Source organism: Equus asinus, chromosome 16 (genome assembly GCF_041296235.1).
Source record: "Equus asinus isolate D_3611 breed Donkey chromosome 16, EquAss-T2T_v2, whole genome shotgun sequence".
NCBI classification, from domain to species: domain Eukaryota; kingdom Metazoa; phylum Chordata; class Mammalia; order Perissodactyla; family Equidae; genus Equus; species Equus asinus.
Genome location: NC_091805.1, coordinates 29,640,055 through 29,659,566, shown reverse-complemented (window position 1 = coordinate 29,659,566; position 19,512 = coordinate 29,640,055). Strand labels below are relative to the sequence as shown.

At 38.5% G+C, this 19,512-nt stretch overlaps 1 protein-coding gene across 5 annotated transcripts in view; it reads left to right on the top strand.

The window, feature by feature from the left end:
* ARHGAP29 (Rho GTPase activating protein 29) overlaps positions 1 to 18,513 on the top strand; it is a 71,939-nt gene extending 53,426 nt beyond the window's left edge. For all 5 annotated transcript variants that reach the window (XM_044748870.2, XM_070486865.1, XM_044748871.2 and 2 more), the window contains 11 exons: positions 2,427 to 2,584; positions 3,130 to 3,269; positions 3,546 to 3,650; positions 5,902 to 6,000; positions 7,015 to 7,154; positions 7,428 to 7,616; positions 7,896 to 8,033; positions 11,873 to 12,105; positions 13,345 to 13,675; positions 13,807 to 13,915; positions 16,383 to 18,513. In XM_044748870.2, the coding sequence (XP_044604805.2) occupies positions 2,427 to 2,584; positions 3,130 to 3,269; positions 3,546 to 3,650; positions 5,902 to 6,000; positions 7,015 to 7,154; positions 7,428 to 7,616; positions 7,896 to 8,033; positions 11,873 to 12,105; positions 13,345 to 13,675; positions 13,807 to 13,915; positions 16,383 to 17,266 (2,526 nt within the window). In that variant the 3' untranslated portion in view covers positions 17,267 to 18,513. The remainder of the gene's footprint in view (positions 1 to 2,426; positions 2,585 to 3,129; positions 3,270 to 3,545; positions 3,651 to 5,901; positions 6,001 to 7,014; positions 7,155 to 7,427; positions 7,617 to 7,895; positions 8,034 to 11,872; positions 12,106 to 13,344; positions 13,676 to 13,806; positions 13,916 to 16,382) is intronic.
* Positions 18,514 to 19,512: the final 999 nt, after the last annotated feature.

Below are 19,512 nucleotides of genomic sequence, written 5' to 3'. Positions count from 1 at the left end.
CATCTGAAAAACTGGGGAGCAGCATGTGTCAGTGTAAGAAGTAGACTTTGAGGTTAAAGCTCCCCAACTTAAACAAAGCCCCAAACTCATGAAAATCGCTGCAGCTCATAATCTATAGAGACAGTTTCTAGAGAGGTTCTGTATATATCTTGGTGAGCAAAATTTCTTCTTAGCTAGAGTTCTGTGGAGCCAATTTAATCAACCAGTTTTTCTTGTTCTGTATGGGTCATATGGCATTATTTACATGCAGATCCAAGGAGACACCAAATCCAACATTCAATTTTTGAATATAGATATTATTTTCTAGGTGAAAACCATGACTTTCTCAGATTTCTTTATGTTTTCTTCTCCATCAAAAGCAGGAGAAATTGGGATTTTTGGTGACTTTTCAATACCATCTCTCAAATTATTTAAAAAAAAATTTTATTTTCACTCTAGGACATATCATTGCAAATGTGATTATAGAGAAAAAAATCATATGAAATATGAAGATGCCAGACAGTTAGGTTCAATCACTATCTTAAGGAAGATACACAAATCAGCTTCATGTCCCAGCAAAATTATAAATTATAGGCACCAAGAATTACTCCTGAATATTCAGAATTATCTTGAATCATGAAGTATTGAAGGGTGTGGGTTGTAAATCATAATTACATTACTAAGTGAGAGGAAGAATAAATGACCAAGTCAGTCACTAAAGACCTAATCAAATCAGTGGGCTTTGAAGAATGTGAAAAATTAGAACAAGGCTGAATAATTGAGGGGAAAAAATTTTAAGATTGGGCTACTGGTATATATTATTGCTTGTCTTTATTATTAATAAATATCCGGAGACTAGCATTCAGCAGATGAATTAATTATGCCAATATAGTCATTTGGCTTTTTATATTATTGGTGTTTTTAACTAGATTCATAAAGTTTGCTAAAAGAATTAAAAGCATACAGTTACCTTTAGTAAGTTCAGTTTACTATTAACTGAGGAATTCTCTGATCATAGCCAGTGCTGGACTTAAACTTTACCATTCGCAGTTTGAATTTCTTTCGTTCCTTGAAAGAGTTAGGAGACAAATAAGCTATTCTGTTATGTGCACTTTTCAAATATTATTTATGCTGAGTCTTCGTTTTCCTTGGGGGAATGCTTGTCTACCTGGGAAAGGACTTCGAGACTAACCAGAAGCTCAGCATAGTATCTGGTATATCAAGAGAGATGAAGAGGAAACATGGCAGTCATTGAGTCATTGAAATAACATGAAGCCAATCGAAATTTGGCATTCAGTCACATTCGCCACATGGAGCTGGAATGGCTTTTTAAAAAATAAATCAGGTCATGTTATAGCTCTTACCACCCTTAAAGCCCTCCACTGGCTTCCCATTGTCTTTAAATCCAAACTCCTTACCCTGGTTTAGACGACTACCTCTCTTTCTGTCTCCACTTCTCAGTGTGCTTCAGCGCTGTTGACCTTCCTCTTTCTTGAGCGCGACAAGCTCTTTCCCACTCACTTTTGCCCTCTTGTATTGCCTCTTCCTTTTGTCTGAATTGTCTTCTCCCTGAAACATTGCCCTGGCTCTCTCTTACATCAGATCTCAGTTCAGATGTCACCTCCTCAGAGAGGCCCTCACTAACCTACTATGTCAAATGTACCCTTCCACTAACGTACCTGGTCATATTCCTAACTTGACAATCTTATATGGGATTCATAACAGTTTTCAGTACCAGAAATTATCATATTTACCTAACTTGCCATAATATACCCCAAACCTAGGTTTTTGTGAACATTAAATTAGTTAATTCATGTAAAGCTCTCAGAATGGATCTGGCTCGTTGTGAGCACTCAGCAGCTGCTGTCCTCGTTCCCATAAGCAGTAGTAGTGCTAGTATATTTAGACGTTCGTAGAAACTCAATGGATAAATGGATTTTGAATAGATTAAAGATTACCTAATTAAAGAGCTGAGTACTGGAGGATACATTAGAAGTATAAAGAATTTCTATTTTTATAGGATTGAAAAAATGGAAGTCAAAATAATAGTGCTCTGATTGGAATTTTTTTCCCCATGTTTTTCACTTAAGAGTTTAAACAGTTGTGGTCAGACCATTGGACTACAGAGCTGGAAATCCTCAAAAACACATCCATTTCCTAAAATTGTGAACCCGTAGGGACATGCGGTTGTATTTTTTGAACTTTTCAGTTTAGAGACAGTTTTTCTGGAAATGATTGCCCCTAGATATTGGATTAAAACTACTTTTTTTTTTTCCCCTTATCTAGACCTTGCACAAAGTAAGGCAACATAGTATGCACATGGATGATATTCAGTGTTGTATGCTTCACTGTGTGGCCTTTTTGTTGGTGCTGTCACTTGAAATAAATGTCTATTTGCATAGCATGTATCCCATGAGTTGTTCTGCCTTTTGTCTCTGTGACCACAGGTAACAGTTAACCTCTTCCAGATGCAGCACCTGCAGGCTGCCTCCCTTGCCAGCAACTTACAGTCTCTCTGTGACAGTGCCAAACTCTATGACCCAGGCCAGGAGTACAGCGAGTTTGTCAAGGCCACAAATTCAGCTGAAGAAGAAAAAGTGGATGGGTGAGAATTAATGTACAGATGAAATTATTGCAAGAGATAAAACCTGTATTGCTAAGTTCCTGTCTGGTATAAAATGGTGTGTTTTCTACATTGGCAGAATTGGCTTACAACTTTCTGAGTTTTTAAATATTATTTAGGATGTAACTTAGTTAAGCTTTCCATTTTGACAGAGAGCTCAGTTCTTTGAGATTTAGAAATCCTCTGAGAATGGCAAATTATGGTCATATCTATTTTGATTGTTCACAAATTTGACCTACATTTCCACAGAAGTTATACTAGAAAAGTTTAACCATGACATGAATTATGACTGGACTTTCACTACTCTTTTTCCGTGTATCAGCTGTAATAAGTACAAATGGTGAATAATTAATTTTATTCACATCTCCTTTAAGCAGTTGAGCCACATAATATAGTTTGTTCTTAATATTTAGTTAATTTTGTTACTCTCCGTTCATTAAATTAACAGATTTTCCTGACAACAGAATAAAATATGCTGCTTAGTAGTCATGCTTCTGAATGATGACTTTTATTTGGGTTTTTCTTAGGAATGTAAATAAACAATTAACAAATACTCCCCACTCTTCTGGATACGGACCTGCGGACTCCTTAGAGGACGTTGTGCGCCTTCCTGACAGTTCTAATAAGATTGAGGAGGACAGGTGCTCCAACAGTGCGGACATAACAGGTAGTTTTTCACCTTAAAGAGAGACTAATTTATGAAACATCAAATTGATTCAGTGTGATTTTTACATGAGTTGCAGCTCTGGAATTTAACAATCAGGCCTTGAATTGTAGCTTTTTGAGGCCTTATTCACAGCTGTAATCCCTATGCCTGTCTTGAAGTCAATAGTTGATTACTGTTAAAGAAATTTGGCTTCTCTCATTTTACATAATGTCAGTATTTTGCCTTATGAAATCCATCTTTAGCCAAGTTTTGACATTAAATATTCTTCTCTTAAAGGTCCTTCTTTTATACGGTCATGGACGTTTGGGATGTTTAGTGACTCCGAGAGCACTGGAGGAAGCAGCGAATCTAGATCTCTGGATTCCGAATCTATAAGTCCAGGTATGTAAGTATTTAAGCCTAGCAGTGAAAATTCAATGAAAGATTAACATAGTCCTTTTGGGGGATATTTTTTAACCACCTTATTTTTTATAATGAACTGTTTCATAGAGAGAAGTATATACATATATATCTACAGTTTAAAAAAAAATAATACAAACCCTCCTGTGTTTACCACCCAGCCTGAGAAATAGAGCATTATCAGAGTATTGGAAGGCACCTGTGTGCACCTCCTTGATAACGTTGCCCTCTCTCCCACCAGAGTAAACCATCATCTTGAATTTTGTTCATCATCCCCTTGCTGTTTCACATGTTTTAGTACCTGTATCTAGTTGAGCTTTGCCTCTTTTGAATGTTATACAGATGGAATCATACTATTCTTTTGTGACTTCTTTCATGCATCTTTTTTTTGTTTTTGAGATCCATATTGATGTGAGTAGTCATCTTTATTTTATACTATATGCTGATAGTATTCTATTCTGTGAACATAATTATCATTATTTATCTTTTGGATTGTTTTCTGTAGTTAATTTCTATAATGACCAGTAAGCACCAGTCCTTATGCTCTGATTACTTAATTTTTTACAATTGTGCTTTAAGTTACTTTCATATGAATAGTCTCATGCTCCTTAGAGAGGCAGAGTAGGTGTTTTGAACTTTAATCCCTTAGTGACTTCAAAGAGGCTAACTTGCCATAGGTTATACAGCCAGCAGGAGAAGAAGGTAGCACTTGAGCCCAGGAGATTCTTACCTCGAAATTCATTCTTTCTCCTCCGCTCTTCTGACAACAACTGCTTCAGTCCTGTTCTTCCTGCCTACGTTTCTTTCTCCTAGGATCTCAGCTGTGGGAGATGCATTATAGGATTTAACCTTCCTCAAAGTCCAAGGCTTTTTTTTTTTTAGTCCTCTACATATTACAGAAATTTTATTCCTGTAAATAAATCTCTCAAATTTAAAGTTGGAAATAACTTCCATGCAGCACTGGGGTTTGTAGGCTTACTTTGTGTCCTGCTTTAAAACTGGCTGTGTTCAAGGGACACGCTGGAGATATGAGCCTAAGTATTTAACTGAATATTTGTAATTAGCTTTGTAAAAGCAAGGTGGTTCCAGCTGTCCCCTGAAATGAAGACCCAATTTAGAGCAAGCCCTAAATCATTGGGATCCTATAAGACTTCATGTGATAAAGACAAAGATTTAGAAGCTGGTCTCATGGTAAATAGGTGAAGACCTGGGGATGCTTTGCCTGGGGGAGAGGAGCTGGGGGCGTGCCAGCTGTCCTCGAATGCTGGAAGTGAGGAGGGACGGGAGTCAGAGTGCTCACTTGCTCCTTTGGGGAACAGTGGAACCACAGGCTGGGATTTAAAGGGAGGCAGATTCTGCTCAATAGTGTAAGGAAGCCATTTTGCAGTAAGAGTAGTTCCACGATGGAACATGTGACATGATTTCCCAGTCACTGGGGACACATTCAAAGCAAAAACTAGACAACAGCTTTTTAAGCATATTTTGAGGAGCAATCTTTTTGCAGAGGATGTTGGTTTAAATCATTTGTAAAGGCCTTTCTAACTCTGAACCTGAGACTGTTAAGGCCTTGAGTTAAGTGAATTCTTCCATGTGGATATGTTTGTATATCAGCAGGGAGCAGATAAACCTCATTACCTAGCTGGGCTGCTTCTGAACATGCATTGCTACACACGGCAGAGTCCTCTGCTGGCTTTGTTGCGTCCTGTGCTCTCAGCTCCCTGCCAGGGATCATGGTTCCTGGGTCCCAATCTGCTGTCTTACTGATGACATGAATGTGGTGTTACTGTTGTATTGCTGTATTCTAGATTTTTGTATATTTTAGGAAGCTTTATGTTACATTGTATACTTTTATTTATAACTTAATTCAGCAAGCATTTAACGACAACGTTTCCAGTGTGTTAGCCCCTCTGTCATATACTAGATGTGAGACGTGAATAGAAAATACTCCCCATCCTTCTAGAGCCTACAGTCTCCGATACTTACTCTTAGAAGTTGGCAGTAAGGTCTTGTTGGGATGGATGTAAATTTGTGTAAATTTATTGGGAAAATTCAGATTTGGTTAAATTCTCTTTTGTTCCCAGGAATAAATATCAGAATTCTCTGTATCCAAAGTCTGAGAATGGAAGCAAATTTTTACACTGTAGCTAATAAAATAGTATGACTTGTACTATTCAAAAAATGATACTACCCATTTCTAAAATGGCCAGGTAATTGTATCCACAATTTTCTTTAGGAGACTTTCATCGGAAACTTCCACGAACTCCATCCAGTGGAACCATGTCTTCTGCAGATGATCTGGATGAAAGAGAGCCTCCTTCCCCGTCGGAAGCTGGTATTGTGCTTCCTGAATCGAGTTCCCACTAAACCAGTCAAAGCGATAGCACTGCATGATATTGGGAACATAGTATAATTTAAAGAATTACTTTGCTGTGTATTAAACAAAAGGCATTATAATGACTTAAATATATCCCAACAAATTATGTATAATATGGGTTGATAATATTAATCAAGTGTTAGAAATAGAAATATAAGAATAAGCAGCAAAACTACTAGATTTAAAATGTATTAGCATGGTCCTAAAATAGGCTAGATATTTTGATCTTTCGTAAACCTAACACTGTGACTTAACTGTTAAAAGGGTTGCAGTGTATGGAAATTCTGAAAAAGCCTCTTCAAAAGAAATAGTGCAAGAAGCTAGGCAGGAAAAGTAAATACGTATACTTCTTGAAGACAGTGCAAGTTGTGGATTTTGCAGGATCTAAAAGAGAAGGCAATTACCTTAGTGACTTAAATTAGACTCTCATAAGTTAGTTTTGTACTTTTGAGACCTCCAGACACCTCTTTTGGCATCAGTTCCTAAAATAATATGGAGCATCTGACCTGGTAGGATAATGATGTATAACTACCTAGTGTCATCTCAAACTTTATAATGAATTAAGAATACTTTTTTCTTATTGCAAATAGTGCTGACACACAAACCTCATATGGCTGGTTTTCTTTGAAGCTTTCGTAGGAGCGTTTTCTAAGAATGTAATTCCACCTATGTAACACTTCCCAGCTCTCTAAAGGGCATAATAACCATAAATTTCCTGATTCTGAAAACATTACGCCATGCCATTTTAGAAGTATCTTGCTGGTTGATGGTGATTTTTACTCGTAGCTAAAATGTTTGATAAATGTGTGCCTCATAAGAGATCTATAAACTGGATGCTTATTTTGATGTTAACGGACTCAAAATAGTATAGGAATGATTACAAAGTCTAAAGATTTTTCAAAATAAGTATCATATGCTATGATTTTTCTGTCATCTTACAATTCTTATATATTAATCTATTTCTGTTGCAAGGACCCAATTCCCTTGGAACATTTAAGAAAACATTGATGTCAAAGGCAGCCCTCACTCACAAGTTTCGTAAACTGAGATCCCCCACGAAATGTAGGGATTGCGAAGGCATTGTAGTGTTCCAGGGTGTGGAATGCGAAGAGGTAAGAGCTTTCAGGGGTTACATTAGTTCTTTTGTGCTTTATTCTTTTTTGTTATTAATTTTACTGATTAGAATCTTTTGCAAATATATTTTTAATAAATTGAACCGCAGTGTGCATTCTGTAATTTCATACTGCTATTAAGTGTATTTTGAACACTACAAGCAATACCTTTTAAACTCATTTTTGTCATGTTACCACTCTACCTGTAGTTTTCTCAGTTGTGAATAGTTTCGAGGTGAGTTAACCAGTGTTAAACTATCATTTTTCTTGTAGTGTCTCCTTGTTTGTCACCGAAAGTGTTTGGAAAATTTAGTAATCATTTGTGGTCATCAGAAGCTTCTGGGGAAAATACACTTATTTGGAGCAGAATTCACACACCTCGCAAGAAAGGAACCAGATGGCATCCCTTTTATACTGAAAATATGTGCATCAGAGATTGAAAATAGAGCCATGTGTCTACAGGTACATTATAACCCTCAAGATGGAAAGTTTAAAAAGATAAATGCCTGTGTGATTTGTTTTAATGATAACGAGACTTTAAGGGAAAACAGTGCTCTCAAATTTTAATAAGTAACCAAATTTATTCAGATTTATTTGGAAAATATTTCTTCATTTTGCCCTAATTTTTTCCTGAAAGATTAATAAAAATTGAAGTAGACGCATCAAAAATATTTAGATGTCTGCATTTAGCTATTTGTACTAGTGTAGAATTTTTCAAAAATTTTCCCCTTTCTTCTCAAGGGAATTTATCGTGTATGTGGAAACAAAATAAAAACTGAAAAACTGTGTCAAGCTTTGGAAAATGGAATGCACTTGGTAGACATTTCAGAATTTAGTTCACATGACATCTGCGACGTCTTGAAATTATACCTTCGACAGGTAAAGTTTTTACCCTTCAAACTACCATTAAATAGAAAAGAGCAAAAATATGATTTGTATTTTGCTGATAACATTTGCTACAAGTATTTTCATTGACATAGACCATATTGATATCTAATTGTTAATGTACAGATCAAAGAGTGTGTAAAATAGATGTACAATTTAAAAATAATAATAAAAACAAACTCTCCTTTCCCATCACCTAGATTACGGAAATAAAACATTACTGTACCTTATAGAAGGCCTCTGTGTGCCCTCCCCATTTGCAGCCCGCAGCCTCACCCTAGTAGTCTTCCCTCACTGTGTCAATAGCTCCTTCTCTTTTCTTTATAGTTTTAATACCTGTTGTGTATTGCTAAGCAATGTATCATTAAGTTTGGAAAACTAAGTGGAAAGCGTAAATCTAGCTGTGTAAGGAAAGGCTATTATTCACGCTGTTATATGAAGGATTCAGTAAGTAGAATAGTGTCCAGGTTATGGTCCAGCTGTACCTTCTCTGATATTTTAGAATAGCTGTTGTGAGAGGTCAGCGGGCAAGGTCGTGAATGCATCCTGGAAGTTCACCATATTTGGGGCCTCAGGCAGGGCTGTCCCGTAAGCTAGGTACTGGAAGTTCAGCAGGAGTATGACTAGGGAGCAGGCTGCTCTATATTTTTTCTGTCTGCGCTCACGGTTATTCCTGCAGTTGACAGGAGTAGGTCCAAAGAAAACACCTCTACGAGGTGAAGTAAGTGGCCTCAGTGGCTTCAGGCAGCAGCTCATGGAAGGGTTGCAGGAACAATCGGCACATTGTCCTGATGAGCCAAGTACAGAAAGATCCGGGCCAAGCGCAGCTGTGTTCTGTCCTGAGGTGCAGGTGAAGAGACAGTTAGGAGAGTGGTGGTGCTGGTCCTCAGCACGGCTCTGGGTGCTGCTCTCCATCTGGGTCCTTTGTAATGTGATGAATAGCTGTCATCCTGGGATCTCCACCCTCTTCTCTTTTCTGAGGGAACACCTGTCTTCTGTGTCACGTCTTCCTGTTTTTGTTTTATTCTCCTGTTTTGGTCATGCACATCCTTCAGCAAGGTGGAAATAAGAGTAAATATTTGAAGCCTTATTTATGTGTAAATGTATTTTGTAGTATTTTTGACTGGAAATGATTTTTCTTCAGAACTTTGAAGGCATTTTTTGTTCTATTTGAAGCCTGAGATCCTTCTTATTCCTGATTGTTTGTACGTGGCTTGTTGTTTTCTTTCTGAAAGCTTGTAATATCTTCTTTCTCCCCCATTATCCTGAAATTTCACGGTGATATTCCTTGATGTGGGTGTATTTTCATCCACGGTTTCAGACACTCCACGAGCCCTGTCATTCTGGTTACTTGTCCTCTAGTTCTTGGAACTTTTATTTTGTTGCTCATTTTCTCCCCGCTCCCCTCCCCCCCGTCCAATCTTCTATGTATTTTCTTTCTGGAACTTAGTTTGGATACTTGACAACTTGTACTGGTTCTCTAGTTCCCCTACCTTTTCTCTATTGTTTATTGCTTTTCCTTTTTTTGTTTTTGTTTTAACACTTTCTCAGAGATTTCCTCAGCCTTATCTTCCACCCCTACTGTAAACTGTTTCATTTCTGAGATCATGTTTTAATTTCTAAGAACTCTGGTTTTCTCTGTTCCTTATATAGCATTCTTTCTTTTTTAATGAATGCAGTATCTTATCTCCCTGAGGATATTCATAGCCCTGTCCAATGTGAACAGAATGTGAGCCCCATATATAGTATTAAATTTTCTAGTAGCCACATAAAAAGAATAAACAGGGTGAAGTTAATTTTAATATTTTATTTAAAACATATTGAAAATATTATTTAAATATCTAATCAATATTTTCAAATTATTAATGAAATATCTTACCTCTTTTTGGTACTGAGTCTTCGAAATCTTGGTGTGTATTTTTCATTTAGAGGACATGTCAGTTTGGACCAGCCACATTCTAGTGCTCAGTAGCCGTATGTGGCTAGTGGCCACCATATTGATAGCACAAGTTTAGACCTTCAAGTTGGTTTTGTTCTGCCTGTTTTGATTTGTCTTCCATGGTTGTCTGCTTAAAATGATAGAGTTGGGAATTGAAATCTCTTTGGAAGCTCTTGAATACATGAAGGCTCTGCAGATTTGAGCTTTAACTGTGGTATGATATAGGTGGGCTGTTTGGGAAACACCTACGTCTGTACCTCTAGGAGTCTACTCTTGGGCTGGTCTGATAGCCCAAAGAAGAGTCCGTCCCTGCCTAGAGATATGGTGCCAGAACCCTGGGGGCCAAGTACAGTAGAAGGCTCCAGGATCTGGGCATGCATGCAGTCCCTAAATCCCTATTTTTAGGTATTGCCCATCTGTTCCTTGTGTTAGCATTACCCATCCAGAGACCCTCTGTTTTACACTGCCCAGGAAAGAATCCCCAGACTTTGGGGGAACAGTAGTCAGGAGCATGGAATGGAGGTAAGGACCTAGAGATCTAATGCTTCTTAGATAGCCCACCCTCGCCCAGCACCAGAGGACCTAGTGCTGACAGTCCCTGAGTCTCCTTAGGGTCCTGTAAATCGTGTTGGGTCTCAGTCTGGGATTTCAGCTCTCTCAGGACTGCTGAGTCAGCACTTGTTCCTGTGCTGTTCTGCTTGTGAAATGTTGCTTGTGTCTCCATTCCTGTTTTCCCAGTCCTGTGGGCTTAATTGTATTTCACTGGAGTTGCTGAAGGGAAAGAAATTAGGTACGAAGGTTGGATCTGCCGTGTTAGCCCAGGAAACTATTGATAACTCTTTAATCACGTTTAACAGGATTCTCAACTGAGAAATGGAGGACAGCTACTTTTGAATGACTGTAAATCTCACGACGAATCGTCCTTTATCGCTTCGAGCCAGTCAGGGAGAGGAAATGAATGGAGCCCAGTGCTGTCAGTTCTCATTCTGTCTCAGGAATGCTATGGGACCAAGACTTTAGTGTGGGAAGCCGTTCTCGATTCTTACAGTAGTAGAGAGTAGCCTTCATTTTACTCCCATACCATGTGGCAAATCTGAAGCTCCAAGAGGTTCAGTGACCTCCGTCAAATCCCAGACTGGTGGAGCTGAAAGTTGATCTCAAGGCATCCCCTCTCAGGGATCAGCAGGAAAACTGGAGAAGCGGGCGCCTACCTCAGACAGATAGTATAGGGCATCAGCTACCCAAAAAACCCTGTATTTTCCATCAGTGAGCAGTGGAAACATTGAAATCAGTTATGCTTGTAGACAGATCAGGGTGGTACATTCTCTTTGATAGTTTGTTAGAGAAACTTTTTCTTTTGATCTCCTTACAGCAATTCAAGTTGTATTTAAAAATTAGATAAATGAAATGTTGACAGTTTCTTTCTTGTAAGCCATATTATCTTATGCTAATCTTCAGTCTGACCTAAGTAAAACTCAAGAAATAAAATTCAGAATATAAGCTTTTTCTAATTAATTTGACTTATTTTGTGGATTATCCTGCATTTGTTTCCACAGAACAGTTGAAGATCATGTTGGCTTCGGGGCAGTCATGAATGTAATTGGTACAGGATATGTATCAGAGTCTTTAAGTCCCATTATGCAGCTTTAGGTTTACAGTTTTTATTGATTATCAGTTAACTCATTTTTAATATAGATAGAATTTATGGTGATGATGTCGGATTCACTTTATAGATCACATCTGTAGCAAACATATGTAGATTTCTAAATGTGGATTGACCTTAAGTCTTGTTAATATAAAGGGACATGCTAAACCATTCAGTAGCTATTCAGTAAGTTATTATCAGGGTAAAAATGGATGGAATGATATTCCTAATGTAATTTTATTTCTTTAGCTCCCAGAACCATTTATTTTATTCCGATTGTACAAGGAATTTATAGACCTTGCAAAAGAGATTCAACTTGTGAATGAAGAACAAGAGACAAAAAAGGATAGCTCTGAGGACAAAAAATGGCCAAGTACATCCATAGAAATAAACCGAATTCTTCTAAAAAGCAGAGACCTTCTAAGACAATTACCAGCATCAAATTTTAACAGTCTTCATTACCTCATAGTCCATCTTAAGCGGTAAGAACTTTGTATAAGACAAGCGTCCATTAGTGGATGGAGGATTGACCAGTTTTTTGTTTTTGTTTTTTTGGTTTTTAAAAATTGTGGCAAGATACACATAGCATAAATTTACCATCTTAACCATTTTTGAGTGTACAGTTAGTAGTATTAAGTACATTCACATTGTTGTGGTGGTGTTTTTAAAATGAACATTTCATTTCTAATATGTGTTAGGGAAAAGGAGACAATGAATGTATGTTCATGTAGCCAGCATCTTTTCTGCAGATGCCTCCTGTGTGCCAGGCCCTGAGTAGGGAAACAAGAATGAAAACAAGGTTTCTGCCATCCGTTGTGCTTGTCAGCTTTAGGGACAGACCTTCCGCAAGTGCAGTGCAGCATCATTCCTGTCATAACAGAGGTGTGCACAATATGCTGAGGAAGACTGGGGAGCGAGGGTCGTGAATCAGTGAAGGTAGCTCTGAGCCAGACTTGAAGAACTCAGAAGTGGTTTTGTGGTAGACAATGTGCAGAAGAGCATTCCGGGCAGAGAGTACCAGACACAGAGACATAAGAGACCATTTTGCATTTGGGAATTTGGTTAGGCTGGGATATAGCAAGCGTTAGCAGGAGGTGGGCTAGGGAGAGGCCTGATAAAGAAAGTCTTGCATACCTGGCAGATGAGTTGACTATCTTCCTTCTGTACCCAGTAAAGAATTTTGAGCTAGGTATTTAACATGCTCAGATTTGCCTGTTAGCTCTTTCTGGCAGTGATATGGAGAATGGCTTGGAGGGGAGGCCTTTACTGCAGTTTAAATCTCCTTGAATAGTCAGAAATAAAAGAGGATGAGAGCTCGAGGTAAAGTCAGAGCAGTGGGAGTGTCGAAAGAAGAGAGAGATCTTTAGGAAGGAGAATCAACTAGGCTTGAAGAATAGCTCTGGGCCGTGAGAGAGAAATCGACGTTGGTGTTTGTTTCCAGCATAAGGACCTGGGAGGATGTACTGTGTACTAAGATGGGAGCAGGTTTTAGGGGTATTTTTTAAATTTCTGCTGGTAAAACTGTAGTAGTTCCTTCTACTTAAATTTCATCCTAACATTGTGAAACCCAATTTGGTGTGTGGTTAATATTTAATCAAATATATCCTTTTCCTAGACTTACGTAGCCCGTTTTTCCTCCACACTTCCCAAGCCATAGTAAACTATCATCAAGGAAATCTAATAGGCAAATCTCATAGAACTTTGTGTGTTCTACTTCTCAGAGTCGTAGATCATGCAGAAGAAAACAAGATGAACTCCAGAAACTTGGGATTGATATTTGGACCAAGTCTCATTAGGCCAAGGCCCACAACTGCTCCTGTCACCATCTCCTCTATTGCTGAATATTCAAATCAAGCACGGTTGGTGGAGTTCCTCATTACTTACTCACAGAAGATCTTCGATGGGTCCCTACAGCCACAAGAGGTAGTTGTGTGTAGTACAGGTGGTGTTGCACCTCAGGTTGATCAAGGCTGTTTTCCAAAACCTCTGTTGTCACCAGAAGAAAGAGACCCAGAACATTCCATGAAGTCATTGTTTTTCTCTTCAAAGGAAGTAAGTTTTGACCTTTATGAAATTGTGTTGGAACTTTGTAATGTTTATGTTAATAAGTTAAAAATCCTTGAACTGTTTATTTTGAGGTGTGTTTTACTTCTTCATGTTTAAAAATTCTCTTCCATCAACAGGATATCCATACTGCAGATAATGAAAGCAAGATTTTTGAACCAGCTAAATCATTTGAGGAATCAGAACGAAAGCAAAATGCATTAGAAAAATGTGATGCGTGTCTCATTGGTGAGTGGCCTTGTAAAATACATATTTAGTGACTTAAAACTGTGCCAATAAACCATGATTAAGAGCCAACCTGAGTGGAGTTGGAAGTCAGAGAAGGAAGCTTCACTAGTAAACGGATCTTTGCTCGCCATTAAGGAAGTTTCCTTTTAGTGTACCTCGCACTTAAATGAATGTTGTCCTTCACAATAATCCTTCTTACAAAAAGACATCCTGAAGTTCTAGGTGTTTTTTGTGCTCTTTCTGAAATATTTTTTTGTCTTTATTTTTGCCCTCAATTAAAGTCAAGGCAGGAAGGTGTTGAGCAGTATGATAATTCGTTAGCATCTCTGTTACTACAGATCATTGTATTGATCTAACTGCTAATGAAGAGTAAACTAGACTCCTAAAATTCAAAAAATTCAGACTTCTAAAACTTAAAATTTTTTTCAAATGCTTTTACTTGTCACTTGCCTTTAACACATTAAGCACACGTAAGCGTGTGTCTTTTTCATTGACTGTTGTCATTTTATTCACTGTTCGATAAGTTTAGTTGCAGTGATTGCTAACTGTCAAACTGGTGGAAAGATCTCCATTTGTTACTGTAATTCTGTATATTACTACAGCTAAATTCCGATTTTATTAAATGCAGCCATATCTGTTAAATTGATGTGTAATCAAATATCAGTGATCATAGCCTGATAGGGTCTAAAAAAAGTAGAAGAGCGAACATTCGTTAAGTACCTGCTGCTGTGTGCTCAGCACTGTGCTTATCATTTGATTCCATTTGTCTGATTTGATCTTCATAACAGTTCTGTGCTATAAAGTAGGCAGTATTAGTCCCGTCCAACCCATAGCCTAATAGTCAAGAGAGGTTAAATAATGTCAAAGGTCATGCCCCTAATAAATTGTTCAGTTAGTATTTGAACCTCTGTTTGTGCTTATTTCACTATCCCATGATCCAGGGCTCCCAATTAGGAATATGTAGTAGTAATAATAAATGCTATTTTTTGAGTGTTTATTATAGATAGACCAGATGATTCTAAGCACTTTTTATGGTTAGATCATTTAGGCCACACATCAGCATAGCTCCAGTTATGATTCCTTTTTCACAGATGAGGACACTCAGGGACAGGGAGGGTGCCTTGCCCAGTACGAAAGCGGTAGAGCAGAACTAAACTCGGCCACTGGGCTTCAGAGTCTGCTCTCGTATCCAGTAGGCTATAAGGTTTTCCCACAGAACTTGAAAATTATCCTTTGGTGGGTGCCTACAGCCCGACCCCAAAGAGTCAGTTCCCGTAGAATGGTCTATAAATGTGGGAAGGGCCTGGGAAAGCAGAACAAGAGAGCATCGCCCTAGAAGCCCAGGGAAGAGAGGTCAGCAGTGTCAGGGAGGAAGGAGGTCAGCTGAGACATGACTAACAGTGATCCTGAGGGTCACCTGTCTGAAGACCCTTGCCCTGAAGAGGAGCATGAGCAGAGGGCTGGAACTTTCCAGAAATGGGCATTTTTTAGGGGAGATGCTGTAAAAAGGGACAGGGTTTGAAGGAGCTCAGGGTTCCAGTTTGAGAAAACATAGACCATGGTTCCAGACTTGATAGGAAAGAGAAGAAAATAAGTCAAACAGTAAGTGGAGAGAACAGCATTTTTCACTTAGAAGTATTCGACCTTAATTGGACAGGATGAATGCTACAGTACATTAGTTTTTCAGGTATGAGGGGCATCTAAAGCAATTCTGTGATATGCTCTCACTGTGGGTTGAATGTATCTCAAAAGCAGGTTGAGTGAGTTGGCTAAAGCCTTGGGACTCAGGGCACACCTGCATTTGGTTGGTGTGTAAATTGGTGTCCCTTTCCTGATGTTAATATACCAATGTCTGTCTGCCTATTGAAATTGTGACAGCTCTTTCACCCAGCAAATACTTGTTCATGTGCATTACGTAAAAAGAAGTTCTTAAGCAGGTGTTTTTTTAATTGACCTGCAAGGGATTTTGTAGCTGCTTATTATATTGATTTAAATAAATAGAGAATTCTCACATTTTTATTTATTTTATTCAAAATGCACCTTTAATGCTTTATGAATATGCAACTCCTCTGCATATATAACTGAGAATAACTTGAAAAAAATATGGAAGACCCCTTGGAGTCAGCCCTGTGGCCTAATGGTTAAGTTCCATGCTCTCTGCTTAAGCAACCCAGGTTTGGTTCCCAGCATGGACTTTACACCACTTACCGGCAACTGTGCTGTGGTGGTGACCCATATACAAAATAGAGGAAGATTGGCTCAGATGTTAGGTCAGGGCAAATCTTCCACAAGCAAAAGGAGGAAGATTGGCAACAGATGTTAGCTCAGAGTGAATCTTCCTCAGGAAAAAAATAGATATGGAAGACCCTTGTTGTTTTGAGAGGATGTTCTTTTATAACTCATTCAGACTTTCTTGTTAACCACCTGCCATAAAGCTGACTTTTAAGTAAATCCTTTCGTTTTTCAGACAGCAAAGTGCGTTTCCTTGTAGACCAGGAGCTTGAATCTGCGTCGCAAAAGATGGAAGATGAAAGATCCAAGCCACTTCCTCTGAAACCCAGTAGGGAAACAAACAGTGTTGAGAGGCATCCTCCACGGACCAAGATTAGACCTGTTAGTTTGCCTGTCGATAGACTACTGCTTCTTGCGAGCCTTCCTAATGAGAGAAATGGCAGAAATGCGGGAAGTGTTAATTCAGAGAGGTTTTGCAAGAATCCTGCCTTTGAAGGAGTTAATAGAAAAGACACGCCCACTGTTGTTTGTTACAACTTTGATGGCTTTGACCAGCAAACTCTACAGAAAACCCAGGAGAAACAGTATGAAAAAAATGACCTTACTGCAAAGACTGCAGTGATTGCACCCGGTGTGCTCCAGGAAAGAGGAGTGACGATGAGTGTCAGGCTCGGAGGGGACCACCCAGTCAGTGCCGCCCAGCCCAGTAAGCCATACACAGACCCGGTGAGGTCGGCTCGACAGGTGTCAGAGAGACGGTCGTCTGACTCATGTCCTCCCACTTCTGCCAGAGCACCCAGGACACTGCAGCCTCAGCACTGGACGACGTTTTATAAACCACACGCCCCCGCGGGGAGTGGGAGAGGGGACGAGGAGAAGCCTGCAGCCGCCTCCGCAGCAGGGCCTCCTGGCACAGCTCACGCTCCCCAGGGGCCCGCGCCGAAATCAGTTCCAAACTCAGAAAGTGGGTCAGCCCGTGCCGGGCAGCCGGGCAGTCAACCTAAAGAGAACTCTGAGGAGCGGGACCTGCCGGACGTGCACCCCACGTGTCAGAGGCCCAGGCTAAAACGCATGCAGCAATTTGAAGACCTTGAAGATGAAATCCCACAGTTTGTGTAGGGCTGTCAAAATTCAGCTTTTCTATTTTTGTCGTTTTGTTTTGTGGTATTGTGTTTTGTGAAAGACATTTTTGGCTGCAGGGCCCCTTTTGTAGGATTGCCACATCATGGACTTGCCTTTCTGTCATCATGTTGTGTTAGCCTCTGTTGGTTATACTGAATGGTAGAATGTTAGATAGGGCCACAGCTGTGCCTCACTGGAATTATCTGTGTTTTTGAAGTTGTGAATAAATAGGTGGACTCATATTTTTTTAAAGTTCAGTTGATTATTCCCATAAAATGGTCCATTTAAATGCATCACTAATATATGATATAGTTCTTGACTAATAGGTGCAATTGGGGAAAAACAGCTTTATTTTTTTTAAGTGAAACTAAGTGCTTATTTATAAAAGGAATGTTTCTGACTGCAAGTGCCCAAAAGATCTTTGTTTGGTATGATTGTTTTTTTCACGCAATTTTATACTGCGTCTTTGACCATTTGTGCTTTTATGGTATGTATGTAACCTTTTATTTTTCAATTGGCAATTCACTTAACTTTTTAATATTCACATAATGGTCAAAAGGCTTGCAAATCTATATTTAATTGCATTTTAATTAATTGTCAGATTTTACATGTGATAGGCAGTTGAATTGTACAAAGAAGATGCACTTAAACCTGTTTTTAAATTATATAGTTCAGTTATGTTTTATTTGGCTTTAGATGGTTTTAATACATTTTATAGTTTTTCACCTCTTGGCTTTGTTCTATATAAACTTTTGTTGTTCAACAATTTTGAACTTTTTGGTGTTTTATATAATGGTCCAAAAAAACGTTTTAAAATTCAATTCATTTCCTCTTATTATTGTCTGCGTTTCTTTTTAAAAACCATTCCTTTTGTATGAAATGTTTCTGAATGTTTATGAATAATTTTATGTACTTTTTCTACCTGGACTTTTAACCATTGACAATGTATGTTTCATCTGAATCGTGCAAAGATTTATTTAAGTTGATTCTAAGAGTATAGTTCAATAAGCCTCATTGTTTGGAATTTGAGGGGTATAGATGATTGAATATATTTCATTTATAAAATTCCCATTTTTTAGAACTAGTACAGTTTTGTTATTTTCTGGGTTTTGTTATTTTGCCTAAGATAGGATATAAAGGGACAAAAAAAAAATCCTCTTTTTGTATGTGTGAATTCTATTTTTAGTATATGCTTTTATATGACCGTGTTATACTTGATAAAATATATATCTGTCTATGTATAACGTGTTACATTATTTCAAGTTCTTATGACTTCTCTGCAGTTGTTGCCTCTTAGGGTATGAGACTTTAAGGTTTACTGACCATTGTCTTAGTGTCAGCACTTGGATCTCTACATCCCTTGACTACACCGTGGAATGCATTTTATGAGAAGTTGTTATATAGTTCTACATGACATTAAGGACTAGAGAAACAGGAATAGCTTGCCTTTTTATGCTGGAGCCTTCTTTTTAGTCTGCAGTGTACAAAATATAGAAGAAGTGTATTGCTGCAAAAACCTGAAAAGAAAGTAAGAGCCAGCGTTTATTGAGTTCTGCTGATTTCCTATGTAAATTATTTCATTTCAGGTTCACAGCAGCCTATGATGGGTAGGTAAGTATTTTTTTATTCCTGTGTTACAGACAAGGAAACTGAGGCTCAGTTAAATGATGTGCTCTCAGTTCCACAGATGTAGCAGTTGGAGTCAATCTCAGACACAGGGCTGAGAGATTCTGATGGTTAGTGCTCTTAATGACTCTGTTATTACTAAGTAGTATCAGTAGTGTTTAACAATAGAAAATGCACCTTTTAAAAAATTTTTATTGTGGTAAAATATGCATAACATAAAATTTACCATTTTTAAGTGTACAGTTCAGTGGCATTAAGTACATTTGCATAGTTCTCCGTCCATGAGCACTATCCATCTCCAGAATTTTCTCATTATCTCAAACTGAAACTTAGACAATGTACTTTTAAAACTCCTTCAGTTCTCTCTGATCGTATTGCGACAGCTCAGTGAAAGAGTATATCGTATAATTAACTGGCCTCTCTGTTCCCCTCACCGTTAAACCTCACAAGTGAAAGTTCCACTTTTGGGTCCTTCCTGCCTTTGGGGCTCTCTGGCATCTTGTCCAGCTTCAGCCGTCAGCATGGAGATGCTTTCTAGTTTCCTGGGGCATTATGAAGTATTTCCTGAGAAGGTGTTGCTGTTATTAGGGCAGCCCAGTGTGCACTGTGCCCTGGTC